Below are 19,764 nucleotides of genomic sequence, written 5' to 3'. Positions count from 1 at the left end.
TTTTTTTTTTTTTTTTTTTTTTTTTTTTTTTTTTTTTTTTGAGACAGGGTCTCACTCTGTCACCCACACTGGAGTGCAGTGGTGCATCCTGGCCCACCGCAACCTCCACCTCCCAGGCTCGAGCAATTCTCCTGCCTCGGCCTCCCAAACTGTTGGGATTACAGGCGCCTGTGCCACCTCATCCAGCTAATTTTTGTATTTTTAGTAGAGACGGGGTTTCACTATGTTGGCCATGCTAGTCTCGAACTCCTGACCTCAAATGATCCACCAGCCTCAACCTCCCAAACTGCTGGGATTTCAGGCGTAAGCCACCGTGCCTGGCCCCTGCACCGGCCTTTTTTAAAGCTCATCATCTATCCTTAGTGTTAGTGTATTTTATGTGTGGCCCAAGACACTTCGTCTTCTTCCGGTGTGGCCCAGGGAAGCCAAAAGATTGGACACCCCTGGTTGAGAACAATGCCTGGAACTTGGTTGCTCTCAAAAGTTCGTTCAATGAATGAATGAACAGATGCTTCCAATGCAAAACCTTAGAACCGGCAAGTCAAAATGTCACCAAAAGGTGGGAAGTAGAGGCATTCACGGTACTGGTTGAGTGCATAGTAAATAAGATACTTGCACAACTGTGGGCAACGAAGAGACGGCTTGGGAATTATCAAACACCAATTTTGATTTTGATGAGAAGTCATAACCCAATATTTGAAGATGTTGATGGTTGCTTCTTCTTTTCCCCTCTAAGCCCCCCAGAGAACGATGAAGGGTTAACCAAAACAGCACCAAAGGCAACCACTTATTACCTTTGTTATTCCCACATAAAAAATTGAGCAGAGCTATTGTTTAAGCAGAAGAGACAGTCCCTCAATGAAGCAATATCCTGTTTGAATAATTTAGGATGGGGCATAGGCCAGCCCACACAGCGCATTTGTGTGACAGGGTGTCCCACTCAGACGTCTCCATTTCCGGTATCTAGAGACTGCTGCTCTCTTTAAAAATCCCCCTGTTACAGTCGGGATAGAAAACAAAAAGCCGAATTTACCAGGAGGCTACACAGATTGTGCCTTCTTAGGCAAATGCTCCACCTGCTTGGCCAATGAGCTTCCTCTCCCGAAAGACTCGTTCAACAGGTTTCCTTTTTCTCTTCTCTGCCTCCTGGGTTGGGGAAAGAGGCTGTCACTTCGCTTCGACCCTCCCCTTCCCTCCCTCTGCTCTTCCACACTGGGTCGGACCAATCGCGCCCGCTCCGACGTGTCCAGGTCCGCGGCCCGGAGAGCTTGGCGCGGCCCGGCCTGGATGCGCGGGGCAGAGCGGGCAGGGGAGGGCACGGCGCCGCTTGCTTGGCCTGCGCCCCGGGACCTAGAAGCCGGGACGAGCCGGGGGAGAGTCAGGCGCGCTGAAGTCTGAAGGTGCCCTCCAGACACGGCCCCGATGACTGAACTACAGCAAGATGTGGAAGACACAAAGCCCGCGAAAGTGCTCGGGAAGAGGGAGAGCAAAGTTGGTTCAGCCCAGTGAGTATTCTCAGCTGGGACCCATCCAAGGAGGTGGGAGGAGCGCAACCCAGACTTCTCTGCCCCGGGACGCGTTTTGGGTGGATGCGGATTTCTGGAGTTTCTACATGGACAATCTTGTGGCGCTCTCGCTCGCGCTCTCTCTCTCTCTCTCTCTCCCCCCTCTCTCTCTGTCTAGATACTCAGTTAAGGAGACGGTTTAGATTGATTGAAAAGTCTACTGTAGGATTTAAACAAATTCTGTTAATTCAAAACTCACTGGATGTTGGGAAAATAATTTTGTAGAAAATAAGCCTAACCACATTGAAGGTCAAAGTCCCAACACAGCCCTTCGTTTAGAATGACCATTTTCACAAATTCATTTCAGTTCAGATAATTGAGTATCTCCTTGTTCGATAACGATGGGCAATACAAGGATAAATGTTATTTTGGATCTGCCCTTCTGGAACTTCAAGAGCAGAGTGGGGATGGGGGAGGCACAAGTGAGTATTACTGTACTTTAAGGGACTTTGGTGACCATTGCCACATTAAACACACAGACAAGGTATGATAAAGAGTTTAGCCTATAACTGAGTCTTCTCTACTGTTAAAATATTTATCTATTTTGCAGGCTTTGGTAAAGTTAGTTTGGGAGGAGGAGTTGTTTGTTTTTTCCTACAAAGTGGTATTTTCTAAGCCTACTGAAGTCACTTCTAATTCAGTCTATGATTTTAGACACTAACCCTTCTGAGCTCTAAAACTCTTGGTATCAGGATAAGAGTAATTTAGGAAGGAGGAATATATATTATCATAAGGATATACTGATGTGATCATTCCACTTTGAAATCATTTTAAGTTGCCAAATTTTTGTGCTTAGAAACCCGGTCTAACTTCTGTTTTGAACTTCATAACTTAGATTAATTATCACTAAGCTCAAAGTCTTGTTGAAGTCTGGGTGTCCCAATGGATTAGAAATTGCTCCTCGCAATTTCCCTGCGTCTGTAACTGCACACATATAGGCCTTGCCACCTAGAGCCTTAGCCTCCTAAGTAATAGTAGCTGGCACTTACTGAGAATGCTTACTGTGTGACAGGGAGTGTGCGCAACACTTTAAATGCATTCTCACAAAGAATGAGGGAGGTGCTATTATTTCCATGTTGCAGATAAAAGCACTGAAGCTCTGAGACTAGGCAGAGTCACACAGTTAATAAAAGAGCATCCAGGATTCAAACCCAGGTCTCCTAACTTTACAGAATGAGTGTGCACCACCTGTGTGTTTCAGCCTCAGAGAAAAGCATCAGCTATTGATGTTTCCATATTCTGTGCACAGGGAGTATGCACAACACTTTAAATGCATTCTCACAAAGAATGAGGCAGGTGCTATTATTTCCATGTTGCAGATAAAAGCACTGAAGCTCTGAGACTAGGCAGAGTCACACAGTTAATAAAAGAGCATCCAGGTTTCAAACCCAGGTCTCCTAACTTTACAGCATGAACTTATAACCACTATGCTGTGCACCGATTCCTCTATTCCAGAATCTATGATGGCCTTCCATGGCCTACTATTAAAAATGGGATCCTCTGCCAAGATTTTCAGATCCTTCATGATCTGGACCCACACAGACCATTGCAACCTCACTTCCTAATACTAGTCAGCATGCACGTCTTTTATAGCCAAACAATTATACTAGCAGCCCTATACTTAAAGGGGTGATATGCAGCACTCCCGTGTTCATTGCAGATTACTCATAATAGCCAAGATATGAAATCAGCCTAAGCGTCCATCAACAGATAAATGGATAAGAAAATGTGCTATGTGTACACAAGATACGAAATCAATCTAAGTTGTCTATCAGTGGATAAATGGATAAGAAAATGTGGCATATATACACAATATTATTCAGCCTTTTAAAAGAAAGATCCTGTCATTTGTGACATGGATGAACCTAGAGGACATATGTTAGGCACAATAAGCCAGGAATAGAAAAACAAACACTGCATGATCTCACTCGTGTGTGACATCTAAAAAAGGTTGACTCAGGCCTGGGACTGTGGCTCATGCCCATAATCCCAACACTTTGGGAGGCCGCGGCTGGAGGATCACTTGAGCCCAGGAGTTTAAGAGCAGCCTGGGCAACAAAGTGAGACCCTATCTCTACAGGAAAAAAAAAAAAAAGTTAAGCATGATGGCGCACACCTGTGGTCCCAGTTACTTGGGAGGCTGAGGTGGGAGAATCGCTTGAGCCCAGGCAGTTGAGGCTGCAGTGAGCCATGTTCTTGCCACTGCATTCCAGCCTGGATGCAGAGTGAGACCCTGTCTCAAAACTATAATTTAATTTAAAAATAAATTTAAAAGTTGGATTCATAGAAACAGTAGAATGGTGGTTGCCAGGTGCTGGAAGGTGGAAAGGGTGGGGAAGGAGGGAATAGGGAGTTGATCAGAGGGTACAAAGTTTCAGTTAGAAGGAATAAGTTTTGAGATCTATTGCACAGCAAGGTGATTAGTGGATAACAATGTATTGTATATTTCAAAATAACTAAGAGTAAATTTCAAATGTCTCACCATAAAAATGATAGGTAAGCAAGACCATAGGTATGTTGCTTGATTTAATCATGTCACATTGTATACTTACACCAAAACATTATCTTGTACCCCATAAACGTAAGCAATTATGATTTGTCAATTAAAAATAATATTAATTTTAAAATAATTTAAAAATATTTTTCTTATAAAACTCAAAAAAAGAAGTGCTATGCAGAAGAAATAAGGAACTGGTATGTCAAACACAGGACCGAATGAATCCCCTTCTGTCTTCACTTTTCCTTACCGCTATTCCTTTCCCCTCTCTCCTCTCTCTTCATCTACTTCTAGAAATCAGCTCAAGTTTTCCTTCATGTGAAGCCTTCCTTCATTACTGGCCATACTCATCTCTTCTTTACTAGTATTCACCTTGTACACATGTGGCTTCCATCTCATAGAGTTTAGCTGCTGTTACTACGATGATTAATTAACAATTAATGTTTATTGACAGTTTAGTTTGTACGAAGTACTGTTTCAAGTTGTTAACATATATTAATTCACCCACTAATCCAGTTGTATTAGTTATCTTTCCTCTAAATAGGCTGCAGACTCGGATTACATTTTTCCTTATTGAATTTCTCAGAGGCCCAAGCAACAGTCACTTTCGATAACCATCTGTTGGTGAGCTGGGGAAGCTAAGACCCCAGACCCACTAATTAAGATATATACTGTAATATGCTTGTAGCGACAATCAGCTTGACTATGTCAGGGGAAATTCTATGTTTAAAATTTTTCTTAATCACATTTCCTATCAGTAGCGGTTAGAATTTCTAGGTACATTCACTTGCCCAAGAGCTGTGGCTAATTTGTTCATCTTTCTGCTAGAAGAAGGTGAAGCTGCTGGTACACTCATCACCAAAGTGCATATTTGATGAAAAAATACAATGAATCCCTTTCTGACCAAGAATAAGTACTTTAGCTATATATTTCCTTTTGAGATCCTAACTTTCTCTGCTTTTATTACCTTTTCTATTCTGAATTTTATGACTTTTTTTGACACACATTTTTTTTTTCCTTCAAGAGGCCAGAATACCCTTGCTCTAACTTTTGTTTGTTTGTGTGTTATTTAAGTTCTGGGGTACCTGTGCACAACGTGCAGGTTTGTTACATAGGTATACATGTGCCATGTTTGTTTGCTGCACCCATCAACTCATCATTTACATTAGGTATCTCTCCTAATGCTGTCCCTCCCCCAAACCCCCATGCTTTTTACACATTTTATGAAACACACCTTTATTTCTTAAAGCTTCTTCTGGATCTCATTTAGTAATGTCCAGGTTACTTTTAATGAATTTCAACAAGTACCCAAAATGAATGCTGATATATTCTGAGCAAAAGTTATCTTGATTCATGTTTCAAATAATGAATTAAATTACATGTAATATCAATTTGCAATTTGAATTTTTAGCATTTGAACTTTAATAACTTGAGGTGTAAGAATTTTAGAAATTTGTCCAACTCCATATGTATGTAGGAAAAGGATAGATGTGGGCAACAAGAACATTTATCTTAAAAGGAAGCTCTCTGGTTTTATCAATAAAGGTTGGTTATTTTTAGTATATATTTTTACTTAAAATAGTGAATTCAAGCAAAAATAAATGACTATCTGTCTTTGTGCATGGCATGTTGGAGTACTTGACAAACGGAACACAGGTTGAAGTTAGGAACTGATCTTGAATTAGAAGCAAGAGAAATAAAGGCAAATAATTGTTGGACCTAACTCAGTTTCTTAGTGCTTACTTAATTCCAAACTTTGAAAGCTCCCATTTAGCAAAAGAAGATTATCTCCCTATCTGTGTATGGGTGTGCATATAATTTTTTTTTTTTTTTAATTTCCAGGTCATCAGATCTGACAGGCTGGGTGTGGTAGCTCACTATAATCCCAGCATTTTGGGAGGCCGAGGCAGGTGGATCACTTGAGGCCAAGAGTTTGAGACCAACCTGGCCAACATGGTGAAACCCCGTCTCTACTATAAATACAAAAGTTAACCAGGCGTGATGGCTCATGCCTGTAATCCCAACTACTAGGGAGGCTGAGGCAAGAGGCCTGGGAGGCAGAGGTTGCAGTGAGCCAAGATCATGGATTGTGCCACCGCACTCCAGCCTGGGCAACATAGCAAGATCCAGTTCACTTTTCATTACAAACTTTGGGGTAGGAAAGAATAATGTATAACATGTTTTAACATATATTAATTCACCCACTAATCCATTAAATATGGGCCGTCAATGTATGAAAACTCATATTTTAAAATGTCATACATAGCATATTATATTTATAAATTATATTAAACAAATTATATTAAAGTATAATACCCAATGGAGGAGTTTTAAAAATGGAGAAAAATAAACAGTGTGCTCTGGTTTGAAAGGTTTTGAAAAATATATATAGTGAACCAAATCAGCTCTATGACTGGAGGTTAATATCACAGAAAATTGCTGATTTATCTGGGCAGTTATATGAAGTAGTTAAGAATGCAGGCTGTAGGAAACTAGTATTTGAATTCTGGCTTTCCTGTCTCCTACAGGTGTGACTCTGGCAAGTTATTCAGCACCTCTAAGTCTCTGTTTCATTATCTATAATGGGGAATACTTAAGTCAGCTGTTTGATACAGGCTTGCTTTGAAGTTTAAATGGGAAACATAAGAACAGACACTTTTCAAAAGAAGACATGTAAACAGCCAACAATCATGAAAAAAAGCTCAACATCACTCATCATTAGAGAAACGCAAATCAAAACTACAATGAAATTCCATCTCATACCAGTCAGGATGGCAATTATTAAAATGTAAAAAAAATAACAGATGCTGGTGAGGTTGCAGAGAAAAAGGAATGCTTATACACTGCTGGTGGGGGTGTAAATTAGTTTGACCATTGTGGAAGGCAGTATGGCAATTCCTCAAATACCCAAGGACAGAAATACCATTCAACTCAGCAATCCCTTTAGTGGGTATATACCCAGAGAAATATAAATTGTTCTTTTATAAAGACACATGCATGTGTATGTTAATTGCTGCACTATTCACAATAGCAAAGACATGGAATCAACCTAAATGCCCATCAATGATAGATTGCGTAAAGAAAATGTGGTACGTATACACCATGGAATACTATCCAGCCATAAAAACGAGATCACGTCCTTTGCATAAACATGAATGGAGCTGCAGGCCATTATCTTTAGCACACTAATGCAGGAACAGAAAACCAAATACCACATGTTTTCACTTATAAGTGGGAGCTAAATGATGAGAACACGTGGACACATAGAGGGGAACAACACATACTGGGATCTATTGGAGGGTGGAGAGTGGGAGGAGGGAGAAAAGCAAGAAAAATAACTAATGGGTACTAGGTTTAATACCTGAGTGACAAAATAATCTGTATAACAAACCCCCATGACACAAGTTTGCCTGTATGACACACCTGCATATGTACCCCTGAACTTAAAATCAATGTTAAAGAAAAAAGTAAAATAATAAAGGAATGTACTTCACCTAGTGCCTACATATTATCAGCTCTCCGTAAACTGTAGCTGTATTAGTCCTCACTTTTTAACATCTGGGACACGCTGTGGGATGGAGGTGGGAGGATGACATAAAATGTAATTAAACTAAATGGACAAACTTCAAAGAGGTCAAATGCTTACAGTAGCCTGCAGTAATGTTCTGTAAAGTGACCCTGAGGACTCTTGTGACGGCACCTGAGCATTTCTTTGACTCTAACCAGGTGTGTTGGTTTTTACTTTATGCTAAAAGGATCTCATGCCATGAGTATTTTGTGACCTTGCAGCTAATTTAAATGTTGCTTACTGATTTGGTGTTATACATTTGTTGTCCAATACTTCTATCCATCAACCATTGATTCCCCATTCTGCTTCCTGGACCCTCAGCTTTAAACTGCAGTTTTGTTTCCATTTGCTAAACTTCAACAGAACTGTCCTTTAACACCTTTCTAAATTTTAAAATGCTCAGCTTTAGCCACTTTGCACATTTTCAAATGTAATAGAGCAAAGATGCTTGAGAGGGATTCCTCCTCAGCCACCTTAATGACTGCTTCTTTATCCTTGAAGAGGAGCGTTTTATCCGAAGTTCAATTCGTCACCTTGAGAAGAGAAGCAGAACCAACTTAAACTACATTTCCTAAAGTAGAATAATTTACATTCCCTAAGATAGACATATGTAGCCATCATTGGTAACTCCATGTGTGTCAACGGTTTCTGTATTTATAATGGACATGATGCCCCAAGATGCATAGTATTTGTAACAACTTTATTGAGATTTTACCTCATAAAATTTACCCATTTCCAGGTATAATTCTGTGACTCTTAGTAACATTACCAAGTGATGCACCATCACCATAACCCAGTTTAAGAACATTTTCATCCCTCCAGTGAGGTCCCTGAGGTACATTTATTCTTAAATCCTTATTTCAACTCCCAACCCCAGCTCTAGGCAATCACTATCTACTCCCTATCTCTATAAATCTGCCTTTTCTGGGCATTTCATAGAAATCTTTGTTCCATAGGCTTAGATTTAAAGACAATTAGATTAGATCTTTTACTAAGCCTTTTACTTTATAAATATATGTCTTTTCACACACAAAAAAAAGGAAAGAAAGAAAGGGCTTTCATGTAGCAAGAGAAACAAGATGGGTCTCAAAGACAGGTCAGTGCTTTATACTTTGTAACAATAAACATCTGTTGAATGTTGACTAAGTGACATTCATACTTAAGATTTTGAAAACTTCCCAAACCACAACATCAAAGATAACTCAGGCTGCGATATTTGGGTACTTTTTTTTTACGACCTCTTAAAATTTATTTTGCATCTAATATTTATTACTGGTTTTTTTAAGTGACACCTGGAACATAGTCTTCCCATATGTGTTGATGTTTTTTAAAGCAATACATGTATAAAGTCAGAAAGTAAAACAATATAGATAGATACAAAATGAAAAATGGAGGCCTTCATCCTGTCTCCTACCTTACAGTTCCTTGTCTCAAAGGTAACACTTCCCAACGTTTTGGTCTTTTTTCTTATGCTATTGTCATTTTAAGGCCAGAATCAAGATTTTGTTGATTAGTTTCCTTTTTTTTAGACTATCCAACTTCCAGTATACCTATAAATGTGTTGAACTTGGCGACAGGAAGCATCTCGTGAGATTGTTATGATTAAGTGTGATCACACAGTATCTGCACACCATAGGACAGCTCAATAAGTGGCAGGCATTACTCTCAAATACTGTTTTTTCCAAGCTTCTGTGCAGAATAGTTATCCACCCATAAAATGAATTCATAGTTTTAACAGTAGTAAACAAACCCATTAGAATACGATCTTATGGTGATGACCTTAGTAAGGTAGACCCCCAGTGTTAAACAGAGGAATTGTGACTGAGCCATCCTGCCAATTCATTTTCTTGATCTCTTCTGTTCCTCTCTTCTAGTCTGGATGATCCTAGACAGACCCCCTAATTAGATGAGGTAGTGATATCTGGGCCACCCTCTGAACTATTAAATATGGGGCACAGTGGTGATGAGACCTGTTTTAAAAAGGAAGAGACCAAGGTGAGAGAAATGGAAATGTGAAGTTGGAGAAAGTGAGTAAAGAGATGAGAAAATGGAAGAGAGTTGGGAGAAGAGAGGCGGAAATAATACTGAGTTATAATGAAAAGAGAAAGAAAAAATTGGCTAATTTACCATTAACCTACATAATCTTCCTGTTCTGCCCTGGAAGATATTCCTTCTCTTCTCTCTGTATTCTATTCTTGTCTTGTCTCAGGCAATAAAATGGTGTGTTAACATGCCTCTTCTTCCCTAATGGAGATTTTTGTTTTGTTTTGTTTTTTGAGACAGGGTCTCATTCTGTCACCCAGGCTGGAGTCCAGTGGCGTGATCACAGTTCCCTGCAGTCTCAGCCTCTTGGCTCAGGTGGTCCTCCCACTTCAGCCTCTGGAGTAGCTGGGACGACAGGCATGCACCACCAGGCCTGGCTATTTTTCTTATTTTTTTTGTTGAGACAGGGTTTCACCATGTTGCCCAGACTGGTCTTGAACTCCTAGATTCAAGAGATTTGCCCACCTCAGCCTCCCAAGTGCTGGGATTACAGGCATGAGCCACCGTACCCAGCCCTAGTGGAGATGTTGATCTGTGTATACGTGTTGGTGTTTTCTTAAAGTCCATATATATCAGGTGTATGATTATATCCATATTTGTTGTCTTTCACATTATGCCCAGCTTATGCAGTGAGTTAAAAACTAGGAAGAACCTTGGAAAAACTGTATGCTAATTTTAGCGTCCTTTATAATAATTAAGGATTATTTTCTGAAACAGTTGTGTTCCTACAAATGATTCCGAAACCTTTAGTGTGTATTGCTGTAAAATGTGTATTGTGAGTTGAATTGCTATATATCGATAGTGATGAAAAACTATCAATTCATCAGAACAACTTTTATTATCACTACATTATTTCTGTAATTCATTAGAAAATAACACCTCATTTGATCTATTTAATCCTTAAATATTACGCAGGATGCTCTGCATACTATACAGTGTGGTCCTCAAAAAGCCTATGTCTATTGTTAAGAATATATTTCTTTTCCTCTGGCTCTCCCTTAATAACAAAGTTGCATAGTATATAAAGTTGGACCTGTCTTGATGTGAAGTTGGTAGATTTCTTAGGTGTGTTCTTGATTTAATCAGGATCTTTTCTGAAAATTTTACAAAGAATCACAGCACATTTTCTCAAATTCTAAAATCACAAAATATCAGACCTTGCATCAGAATAATAAAAAGCATATGAGCTAAGAGAAAAGCAGTATTTGACAGTTGATGATGACCAGAGAGACTTGATTGAGTACTCAACTGACATTTACTAAGTACTCCTGTGCCATGGGTACCATGCTAAGTGTCTTAAATATCACCAGGATGAAACACGTAAAGCCTTTGCCATAAGGAAAATGGAATAGAGAGGAAAGGAATATTTTGTTTTGAGATTCGATCTTCTTTCAAAGAAGAAACTAAGTAGCTCCAGAAAATATGTCAAAGCTTAGACAAGATGAAGTAATATCATTGCTATTCATTAGACACTATTCAAAGTGCTTTTACAGATATACATATAATAAGGTAGATACTATTTTCATCACATTTTATATGTAGGAGAGACACGGTGACTTGCCCAAGTCATAACAGCTGTTGAAGTATTGAAGTCAAAATAGAAAGGCAGGCAGTCTAAACTGAACCAGCCTCCTAAAATCATTCATTATACAATCGCACTAGATTTAGGAAGGGCAAAGATGCAGAAGACAAAGTACCTCCTGTTAAAGTCTGTGCAACCCTGCGTAGCTCTCTTAACTTTTGTATGTGTGTTTTCTAATCTTTATAAAACAAACACTCATTTCCATTCTACAATTCTAACATTGAAAGAATTTATAATGCTCTGTAGAAGACAAGATTAGCTGTCATTTGAGCACTTGTGCTTTCTCTGTATTGTCAAACACAGGTATCTCTTTGGATACTTGCATATTCATCTGTGCTCCAACCTAGCAGTAGAGAAGTTCATTTTTTCGGTTGAAGCTCTACATCGTAATTGGCACAGCAGTCATTCATGGATTCCAATTTTAAAAACCATAAATGGGTTCTTCTTTGCACAAGTACAGAGTGTTTCTATAAAGTGATGTGACTGATGTGTTTTAAAAGCATGTGAATGTTGTATCTTTAAAAGTAGTCACCAAAGGAACCCAAGAACTTTTCCAACAATGCTGCAATTGCACAAAATCTTCTTGAAATTCTTCTTGTAGTGTTACTTTCAAAGCCTGGAGCCAATTCTTGCAATAGTCATAAGGTTGGCAAATCTTCTTTCGAGAGTGAATTCAGGTTTTGAAAAACAACCTGGAGTTACTTGAAGCCAAATTTGGTGAATAAGAATAGTTCAAACATCTTTAAACCACTCTGTGGATAAGATCATTTTTTATCAAAAACAAGATGTGACTATAAAATAAGACTGAGTTTTGGCAATCCTTAACAAACTAATTTCTATACATCCAATTCAACATTTATTACTTTGTAACCATATTATGAAAATAGTAAAATTTTATAGTGATTATTCTTTTTCAGTGTTTATAATATACTCAGGTAGGTGTTGGTGTGTCATAAGTATTAAAAATTATTTTTAAATTAAAAATTATTTTTTTTAAATGTCCATGAGCTTAGGCAGTGAAAGTTCAGCTATCACAATCTTCTTGTACTAGCTTCTGCTCTATTGCACATTATGGTAATTTGTGTAGAAGTCACACTTTTTCAAACCCCCTGCCCATATTCTAAATGGCCTTTCTTTCACTGGCTGTAAGACACTACCCCTGACTTTCTCACGTGATAATTATCAATTTTTAGCATTAAGCTTTCCATTTGTGTCTGGCACCTGATAGTTCACCTCTGTTAGCTGACTGGTTTACTCCCTGAGAAGCTCCTGAGCATACCGACGGACAAGCATATTCCGTTCTTGACTTTGGGTCAGAATGGACTCATTAGCACAGCAGTGTTACACAACCATTTTCTCTAAGATCTAATTTTAACACTGTACTGTTCAGTAACTTTTAGGTGCTATGTCTTCACTCTTCTCTAATCCAAAATAAGTAATTCAGCAAGCAGTCACCTAGTGCTTACTCTGTGCAGGGAATACAAGGCTAAATGAGGTATGTGTGATGCCCTTTAAGAGTGTCCAGTCTGGGGAGAGGGGAGCGGGACGCATTCCCACATAACTAATACCACGTGATAAGAATTCCACAGTAATTAAATGTTGTGAGGACAGAGATGCAGGCAATTTGTGTTTTGTGGGGTGAGATAAGAGGTGCTGTTTGAAGTGAGGTTGAGGGACAAGGAAGAATGTGCCTTTAACTGGAGGGAGAAAATTATTTCAGGCAGAGGGAGGAACAAGGAAAGGATACTTGAAAGTTGAAATGCGTGTTCTTGATGGTCACTTACGGATCTCCTGTGGCGTGACTGGCTGGGGCTGGCAGGACTCGCAGTGAGAGCAGAAGGGGGAAGGACTCGGAGCCCCCGGTTAGGTGCCCCCCTCTTGCTTTGCTCTTTCCTTCTTTTACAGCTTTGGCTCTACTACTGACTCTTTGAAACTTTAGGGAAGTCGTTCTCCTCTTTGGTCTTCAGTTTCCTTCTCTGTAAAGAGAGAGGGCTGAATGACCTGATTTGTTAGATCCCTTCCAACCTGAAGAGTCTTTGAGAACTGCCCTACTTCTCTGCGCACTCTGTGGTTTTTGTATAAAGAATTCTATCGGACTGAACAAACGAAGGAAAGCCTTTTTAATATGAATAGAGTCCTTGCTTTCTTATGTGGTTTGTCCTCTTTATTTTTTTATTTCCTTTTATTTCTTTCCCTAGGTAAACATACACCTGTTTAAAGCAGGACTGCCACTGGAACATACCTAAACTATCCTCTTACATGTTTATAGAGACATACCAGCATTCACATTGCATCAGACAACCCCACTTTCCCACAATGCCTTCTGGATTGGTTCATAGCAGAGATGCCTAATGGAGTAACATAATTTAAACCTGTAACACAAATGGAGACCACATTCATTATTGGTAGAGTTGCAAGCTTCTCTGATATACTTAATGTCTGAAAATAATCAAAGGTTGTACTTAAATGGAGAACACAATTTTAGATTAAAAAGCCCTTTTCCTCAGAAATGAAATTGGGGAATACCTAAGAGATACCAGTTTCCTACTTGGGAACTTAATAATTATATTAGCATTTGAATTTACTTTATATTCATTTAAGTACTTATATTTCCACAATAATTGAATTTAATGCACACTTTTTGAGGACCTACTATTTTTAGACATTATACTGTGTTATAGATTATTAGGATGTATTAGGCATAAACTGTGTCCCCTAGAACATTAGGCCCAGTGCAGTGACTCACACCTATAATCCCAGCACTTTGGGAGGCCGAGATGGGAGGATCACTTGAGGCCAGGAGTTTGAGGTCAGCCTGGGCAACATGACAAGACCCTGCCTCTACCACAAATAATATAGAAATTAGATGGGTGCGGGGGTACAAGCCTATAGTTCCAGCTACTTGGAAGGCTGAGGTGGAAGGATCACTCGAGCCCAGGAGTTCAAAGCTGCAGTGAGCTCTTATCATGCCACTGCACTTCAGCCTGAGGACCCTGTCTCTTAATTTAAAAAAAAAAAAAGAAAGAAAGAAATCATTTGGTCAGGTTCACTAAAATTTGAGCAATGTCTTGCTATTACATTAACTATGAATTTCGATCTACTGTGCTATGTACAGGCATTTTTAAGAGAATAGTGGGGAAGAAACTAGCCCAGCATGGGAATTGAATGAAGGCCTCCTGGAAGAAATGATGATATCTGAGAGAAGTTTTGAAGGAGGAATAGGAGTCAGTTGCCTACTCTGCCAAAAAGAGACAGAAATCATTCTAACTGGAAAAAGTAGCCTAAATTAAGATACAGTGATGTGAAACAGCCAGGTGACTATTAAGAATTAATATTACTAGAAGATAAAATGTATAAACTTGAAGGGCAGCACATAAGGCAGACGCAGTAGGATGGAAGAAGGTCCCAGAGGACATGTTTTTGTGATGAGAAGGAGGTTTGGTTTATCTATAAGGCACAGGGGCCACTAACAGGGTTTACTCAGGGATGTGATATAGCCAGGTTTGAGTTTTTTTGAGATAATGCTAGTGACAGTTGAAGATAGATTTGTTGGAGAACAAAGCAGGAAGCAGGAATTAGCTGGCTATAAAACAATCCAGGTAAGATTACTCTGGTAGGGGAGGGGGAGAATGAGTTTAAGAAATTTTGAGGAAAAATTGGAAGGACCAGGTGATGGAATGGATTGATAGAGCAAGGAAGCCAGAATGACTTAGTTTTTCTCTTCAGAAAGGCTGTGTGGATTATGATGCCATTGCATTATGCCATGGAAGGAGATTTGGGGTATTAAAAAATGAGTTCCCTTTTTTAATAGTTGTAGGATAGAGTTTAGAGCTAGCAGATAGATGTGGCAATTGTTGGCCTATAGGTGAGAGTTAAAATAATGAGAGTGGATCCAATTTCCCAATAAGAAGATTAGGAAACCAAAGACAGAACCTGGGAATGATTCTGTGTTAGGATGAAGGTCAAAAAAGGAAGAGGCCACAAAGGTGATGGGGAATAAACAGCAGAGCAGAGAATAAAACAAAACAAAAACAACCAAACAAAATAAAACAGAGGAACAGAATCATGAAAAAACAAACAAGATAGTCACCAGTGGCAAGTACAACCAAGAGCAGCTACTAAACTGCCCTTGGCATTTGGAAATAGAGAAATCACCAGAGAACCTTTCCAAATAAATTTTAGTGGCATGATGGTCATGAGGGCCAGACTCTGTGGGTAAATGGGAAATGAGGAAGCCAACATAACCTGTGTAGACTTTACTGCCATTTCACATAACCCTTCACTGTCAATGCCTGGCTTACATCACAGCTCAGATTGGTGCATACTGGAATCTTCCTTGTCAGTATGGCATCTCTCATGTCCCCATGTCTGCCTGTAATCTCCTATCCTTCCAGTTCTCATCCCTTGCCATTCTCATGACCTGTGCTTTTCAGCCTCAGAGAGAAGCATAAGCTCTTGATGTTTCCATGTTCTCCTAGGCGATCAGCCCCTTCTGGACTTATTTCCTAGGTGGCTCAGGAAGCTATGTAGGCTTTAAGAAGTTTGTCTGAGAAGTGAAGAAAAGAGAGAAAGGTAACTGGAGGAGCGAAGTCAATGAAAGGTTTTGTTTTTTAGGTGAGAGAGAGCTTGTAAGCCTGTACATAACCTCGGAGAAACAGCCTGCAGAGAGGGAGAATATGAAGGGGCACACCCGATAAGTGATAGAACAAGCCCACAGGTGTCAGAAATGGGCTTGAACGTGAGTAAGAGAGAGGCCTTGCCTTCTCAAAGTGGAGGAATGAATAGATGCAGTCGATGCAGATGTAAGCAGAGGTCTGCGGAAGAAATGTGGGTGCTCTCGTATCATGACTTCAAGTTTCAGTTTTCTTAGTGAAGTCATGACAAGGCCCCTTTCACCAAGAAGGATGAGTTGTGTTTCATCAGGGGCTTGAGGAACATGGAGAGTGTTTGAAATACGAGCTGATGAAATAAAACAGGGTGTCCGGGCACCGTTGAGGGCCCAGCAAAGTGACTGATCTACAATAAAGATAGGGTTTTTTTCCCCTACAATGTGCTCAGAATCTTGCTATTAGAAGATTTAAAGGGTGATTTGGGGATTTTATCTGAGTGGGCATGGCTGAACGATGAGCATGATTGGAAATTAAGGGTGAACAATCACATATATGGCGTGAGCTGCCTCGGGAAATAAGTCCGGAAGAGGTTGATTGACTGACAATGAGAATATGGAAACATCAATAGCTGATGCTTTTCTCTGAGGCTGAAACACACAGGTGGTGAGAATGGCAAAGGATGAGAATTGGAAGAATAGGAGACTACAGGCAGATATGGGGACATTAGAGATGACATATTGACAAAGAACATTCCTGTACACAGCAGTCTGAGCCATGATGCCAGCCCGGTGTTGACCACAAGGGATTATGTGAAATGTCAGTAAAGGTTGCTGGTGATAAGGCCATTATTACTGGATGCCATCCACATGGACATTTAAGAGTCCATGTGCCAAAGTCCTCAAGAAAGAAGTATGTCAGAGGACGAATGCAATAGGAACACTAAAGAGAAGTGTATCAAAAGTAACCTGCAAGACGTTGGATTTTCTGTATGTTGAAATATATAGATATTTCATAGTGTCTCTTTGTTGAATACAGATAAAATTGATTGTTTCTTTGTTTTTTGGTTTTGCTTTTTTAATTTTTTTAGACAGAATCACTCTGTTGCCCAGGCAGTGCAGTGGCACGATCTTGGCTCGCTGCAACTTCCACCTCCTGGACTCAAGTGATTCTTGTGCATCAGCCACCCGAGTAGCTGGGATTACAGGCACATGCCACCATGCCCAGCTAATTTTTATATTTTTGTAGAGATAGGGTTTCACCCTGTTCACCAGGCTGATCTTGAATTCCTGACCTCAAGTGATCATCCCGCCTCAGTTCCCAAAGTGCTGGGATTACAGAAACCGCACCTGGCCAAAATTGATTGTATTTTTAAAACTCAACTGAACAAACACAAAAGCAATTCGAAATAATAGTACTTAGTAAGCTGACTGATTATCAGAAAAATTATAAAAGTCAATGATATGGTTTGGCTGAGTCCCCACCCAAATCTCATCTTAACTGTAGCTCCCATAATCCCTACATGTCATGGGAGGGAGCCAGTGGGAGGTAGTTGAATCATGGGAGCAGGTTTTTCCCATGCTATTTTCATGGTAGTGAATAAGTCTCATCAGAACTGATGGTTTTATAAAGGACAGTTCCCCCTGCACACACTCTCTGGTCTGCCGCCATGTAAGCTGTGCCTTTGCTCCTCCTTCACCCTCCACCGTGATTGTGAGGCCTTCCCAGTCATGTGGAACAGTGACTCCATTAAAACTCTTTTTTTTGTATAAATTACCCAGTCTTGGATGTTTCTTCATAGCAGTATGAAAATGGACTAATACAGTCAGTTACCTTTCTTAACTACAATAAAAAGTTAATAAAATAAATTGGAGAAAGTTACAGACTAGCATCCAAAAATATAAAACACCCAGAAATCTATTTAATAAGACTTCAAGTAAAACAACACACCTACTAAAGGAGAAAACTTGAATAAATGGAGTTTACCTTCCTCAAAAGGAAAACTTACAAAGCATTTCCTAAATGTGTAAGTTCACTGCAACTCCAAACAAAATCTCAGTGACTCTCTTGAGAAAACACTTCAGAATGATTCTAAAATTATTCTGAAAGATTGAAGCATTCAGAAATATCCAGGTCAAATCTGAATAATAAAAATATAGACCTACAGCTTATCATGATGAAGCTATCCTAATGAAGGTTCAGAAGGAAATCCAAATATATCTGGAGGTATTTTCAAATCCATGGGGAAAAGATGGAACAACTGGTTAGGCATTTGGGAAAAACTAGAGCTGGAAATCTACTCCATTCCATAATTAAAATAAGCCCCTGATCTATCAAGTATTTAAACACAGAAAAAAAGAAACCATAAAAGTACTAGAAGAAAACAAGAACTACTATATAATATAGAAGTAGGAAGTCTTACAATGCATGGAATTAAATTCAGAAGTTATAAAGGGGAAGATTGATAAATTTAACCAAAATGAAAAAATTATGTGAGATAATAAAATAAGACATTACAAAGGACCGTCAATTCTGTATTAGATTAATGAACTACACATTAACACAATGGTATATTTTGTAGCATTCATGAAAGGTGGCATTTATCTCTAATCATGGGGGTAGAATAGTCTCAGGACTATCTTCGACTTTTTTTTAATTGCATATAACATATATAAAATGATCCTATTATACAAAATTCTATATTGACATTTCTATTTATTGAAATAGGCCTGGAAAAATGTTCCCCAAAATGTTAAAAATGATGATATTCTCTAAATTATGTTTTCTTATTTTTTTTTCATGGTGTTGGTAATGTTTGAATTTTCTAGAATGAGCATGTATTATGGCAGAGGAAAAAATATTAAAAACATAATTATATATATATTTTTTCTTACAGCGAAGATCCCCTACTTTGCAGAGGAGATAGATACCTTTTAGACATTAAAATACTGTTAGCTGGGCTTATCTGAAATGTAACAGCATGAAGACAACTTTGTAATGTTGTAATCATTGTCCCTGAAATTAAATCTAACTTCATACTGTGAAATTAGGTACACAGAAGCATGTAGGCTCTGGGCTATGGATTGCTCCAAACTACAGACTGGGCCCTCATTGGTGCTGCAGAGGAAAGCAGGCTGTTTACAACCACTTTCAGGATTGACTCAGGGCCCCCTCCTCTACTTTGTCACCTTCACACTGTTTCAATGATTATCTTCCTAGCCTTTTATAGCCTGAAAACTATGCAGGTGCTCAAAGGACAATCAGTAGGCTCCCAGCCTTTCTCCTCTTCTTCCCATACTCCTTCTCTTTATTTAGGCCATTTGATCATGCCATACAAGGGAGAACTATAAATAATAATGCTGGCACACAGCAACATTTCACAATTACCACTGCAATGACTAGTCCTGATATAAGATTTTTTTTTTTTTTTTGCTAAAACAGATAATATGGTTTTAATTCTAGTGAGCACAGCTCCTCCAGTGAGGATTTTTTTAGGAATATAGGAACCAGCTCATTAGAGGTTCTTGATAAAATATACTTCCGAATTGCAGGCATTTCAATGGTAAATAGGAGACAGAACCTACCTGATAATTGTGACAGTCTTAGATGGTGACAGGATTATATCTGCTGAAATCTGTTTCCTCACACTAAAAATTTTCAAATCAAATCAAAACACTTTTTTTCTGGCTAAAACAAATTTTTAAGCCTTGTTTTAGTGTATTTGTGCATACCTTTTTATGTAAAAAAATCTATGAATGTTACTAAAGTCTCACAACATCCTAAGAAGGAATTATTATTCCTAATATGCCTATGAAGATACTTCAACAAGAGGGCTAACTATCCCACTGAATACCAGACACAACAAAAGTAAAAACAGATAGGATTTGAATTCAGCACATTAA

General features: G+C 39.0%; 1 protein-coding gene across 6 annotated transcripts in view; it reads left to right on the top strand.

Annotated features, from left to right (window-relative positions):
* The window catches only part of GRAMD2B (GRAM domain containing 2B), a 119,237-nt gene that overhangs the window by 49,408 nt on the left and 50,065 nt on the right, over window positions 1-19,764 (top strand). For 2 of the 6 annotated variants that reach the window (XM_023197066.2, XM_023197057.2), the window contains exon 1: window positions 962-1,505. The exons of 2 other annotated variants lie outside the window; for them this stretch is intronic. In XM_023197066.2, the coding sequence (XP_023052834.1) occupies window positions 1,423-1,505 (83 nt within the window). In that variant the 5' untranslated portion in view covers window positions 962-1,422. Of the gene's footprint in view, window positions 1-961; window positions 1,506-19,764 lie in introns of those variants that run through there. 2 more of the 6 variants (XM_023197085.2, XM_023197075.2) reach the window with 1 other exon arrangement.

This window comes from Piliocolobus tephrosceles, chromosome 4 (assembly GCF_002776525.5).
Source record: "Piliocolobus tephrosceles isolate RC106 chromosome 4, ASM277652v3, whole genome shotgun sequence".
In the NCBI taxonomy this organism is placed as follows: Eukaryota; Metazoa; Chordata; class Mammalia; order Primates; family Cercopithecidae; genus Piliocolobus; species Piliocolobus tephrosceles.
This window is presented reverse-complemented; position numbering and strand designations above follow the sequence as displayed.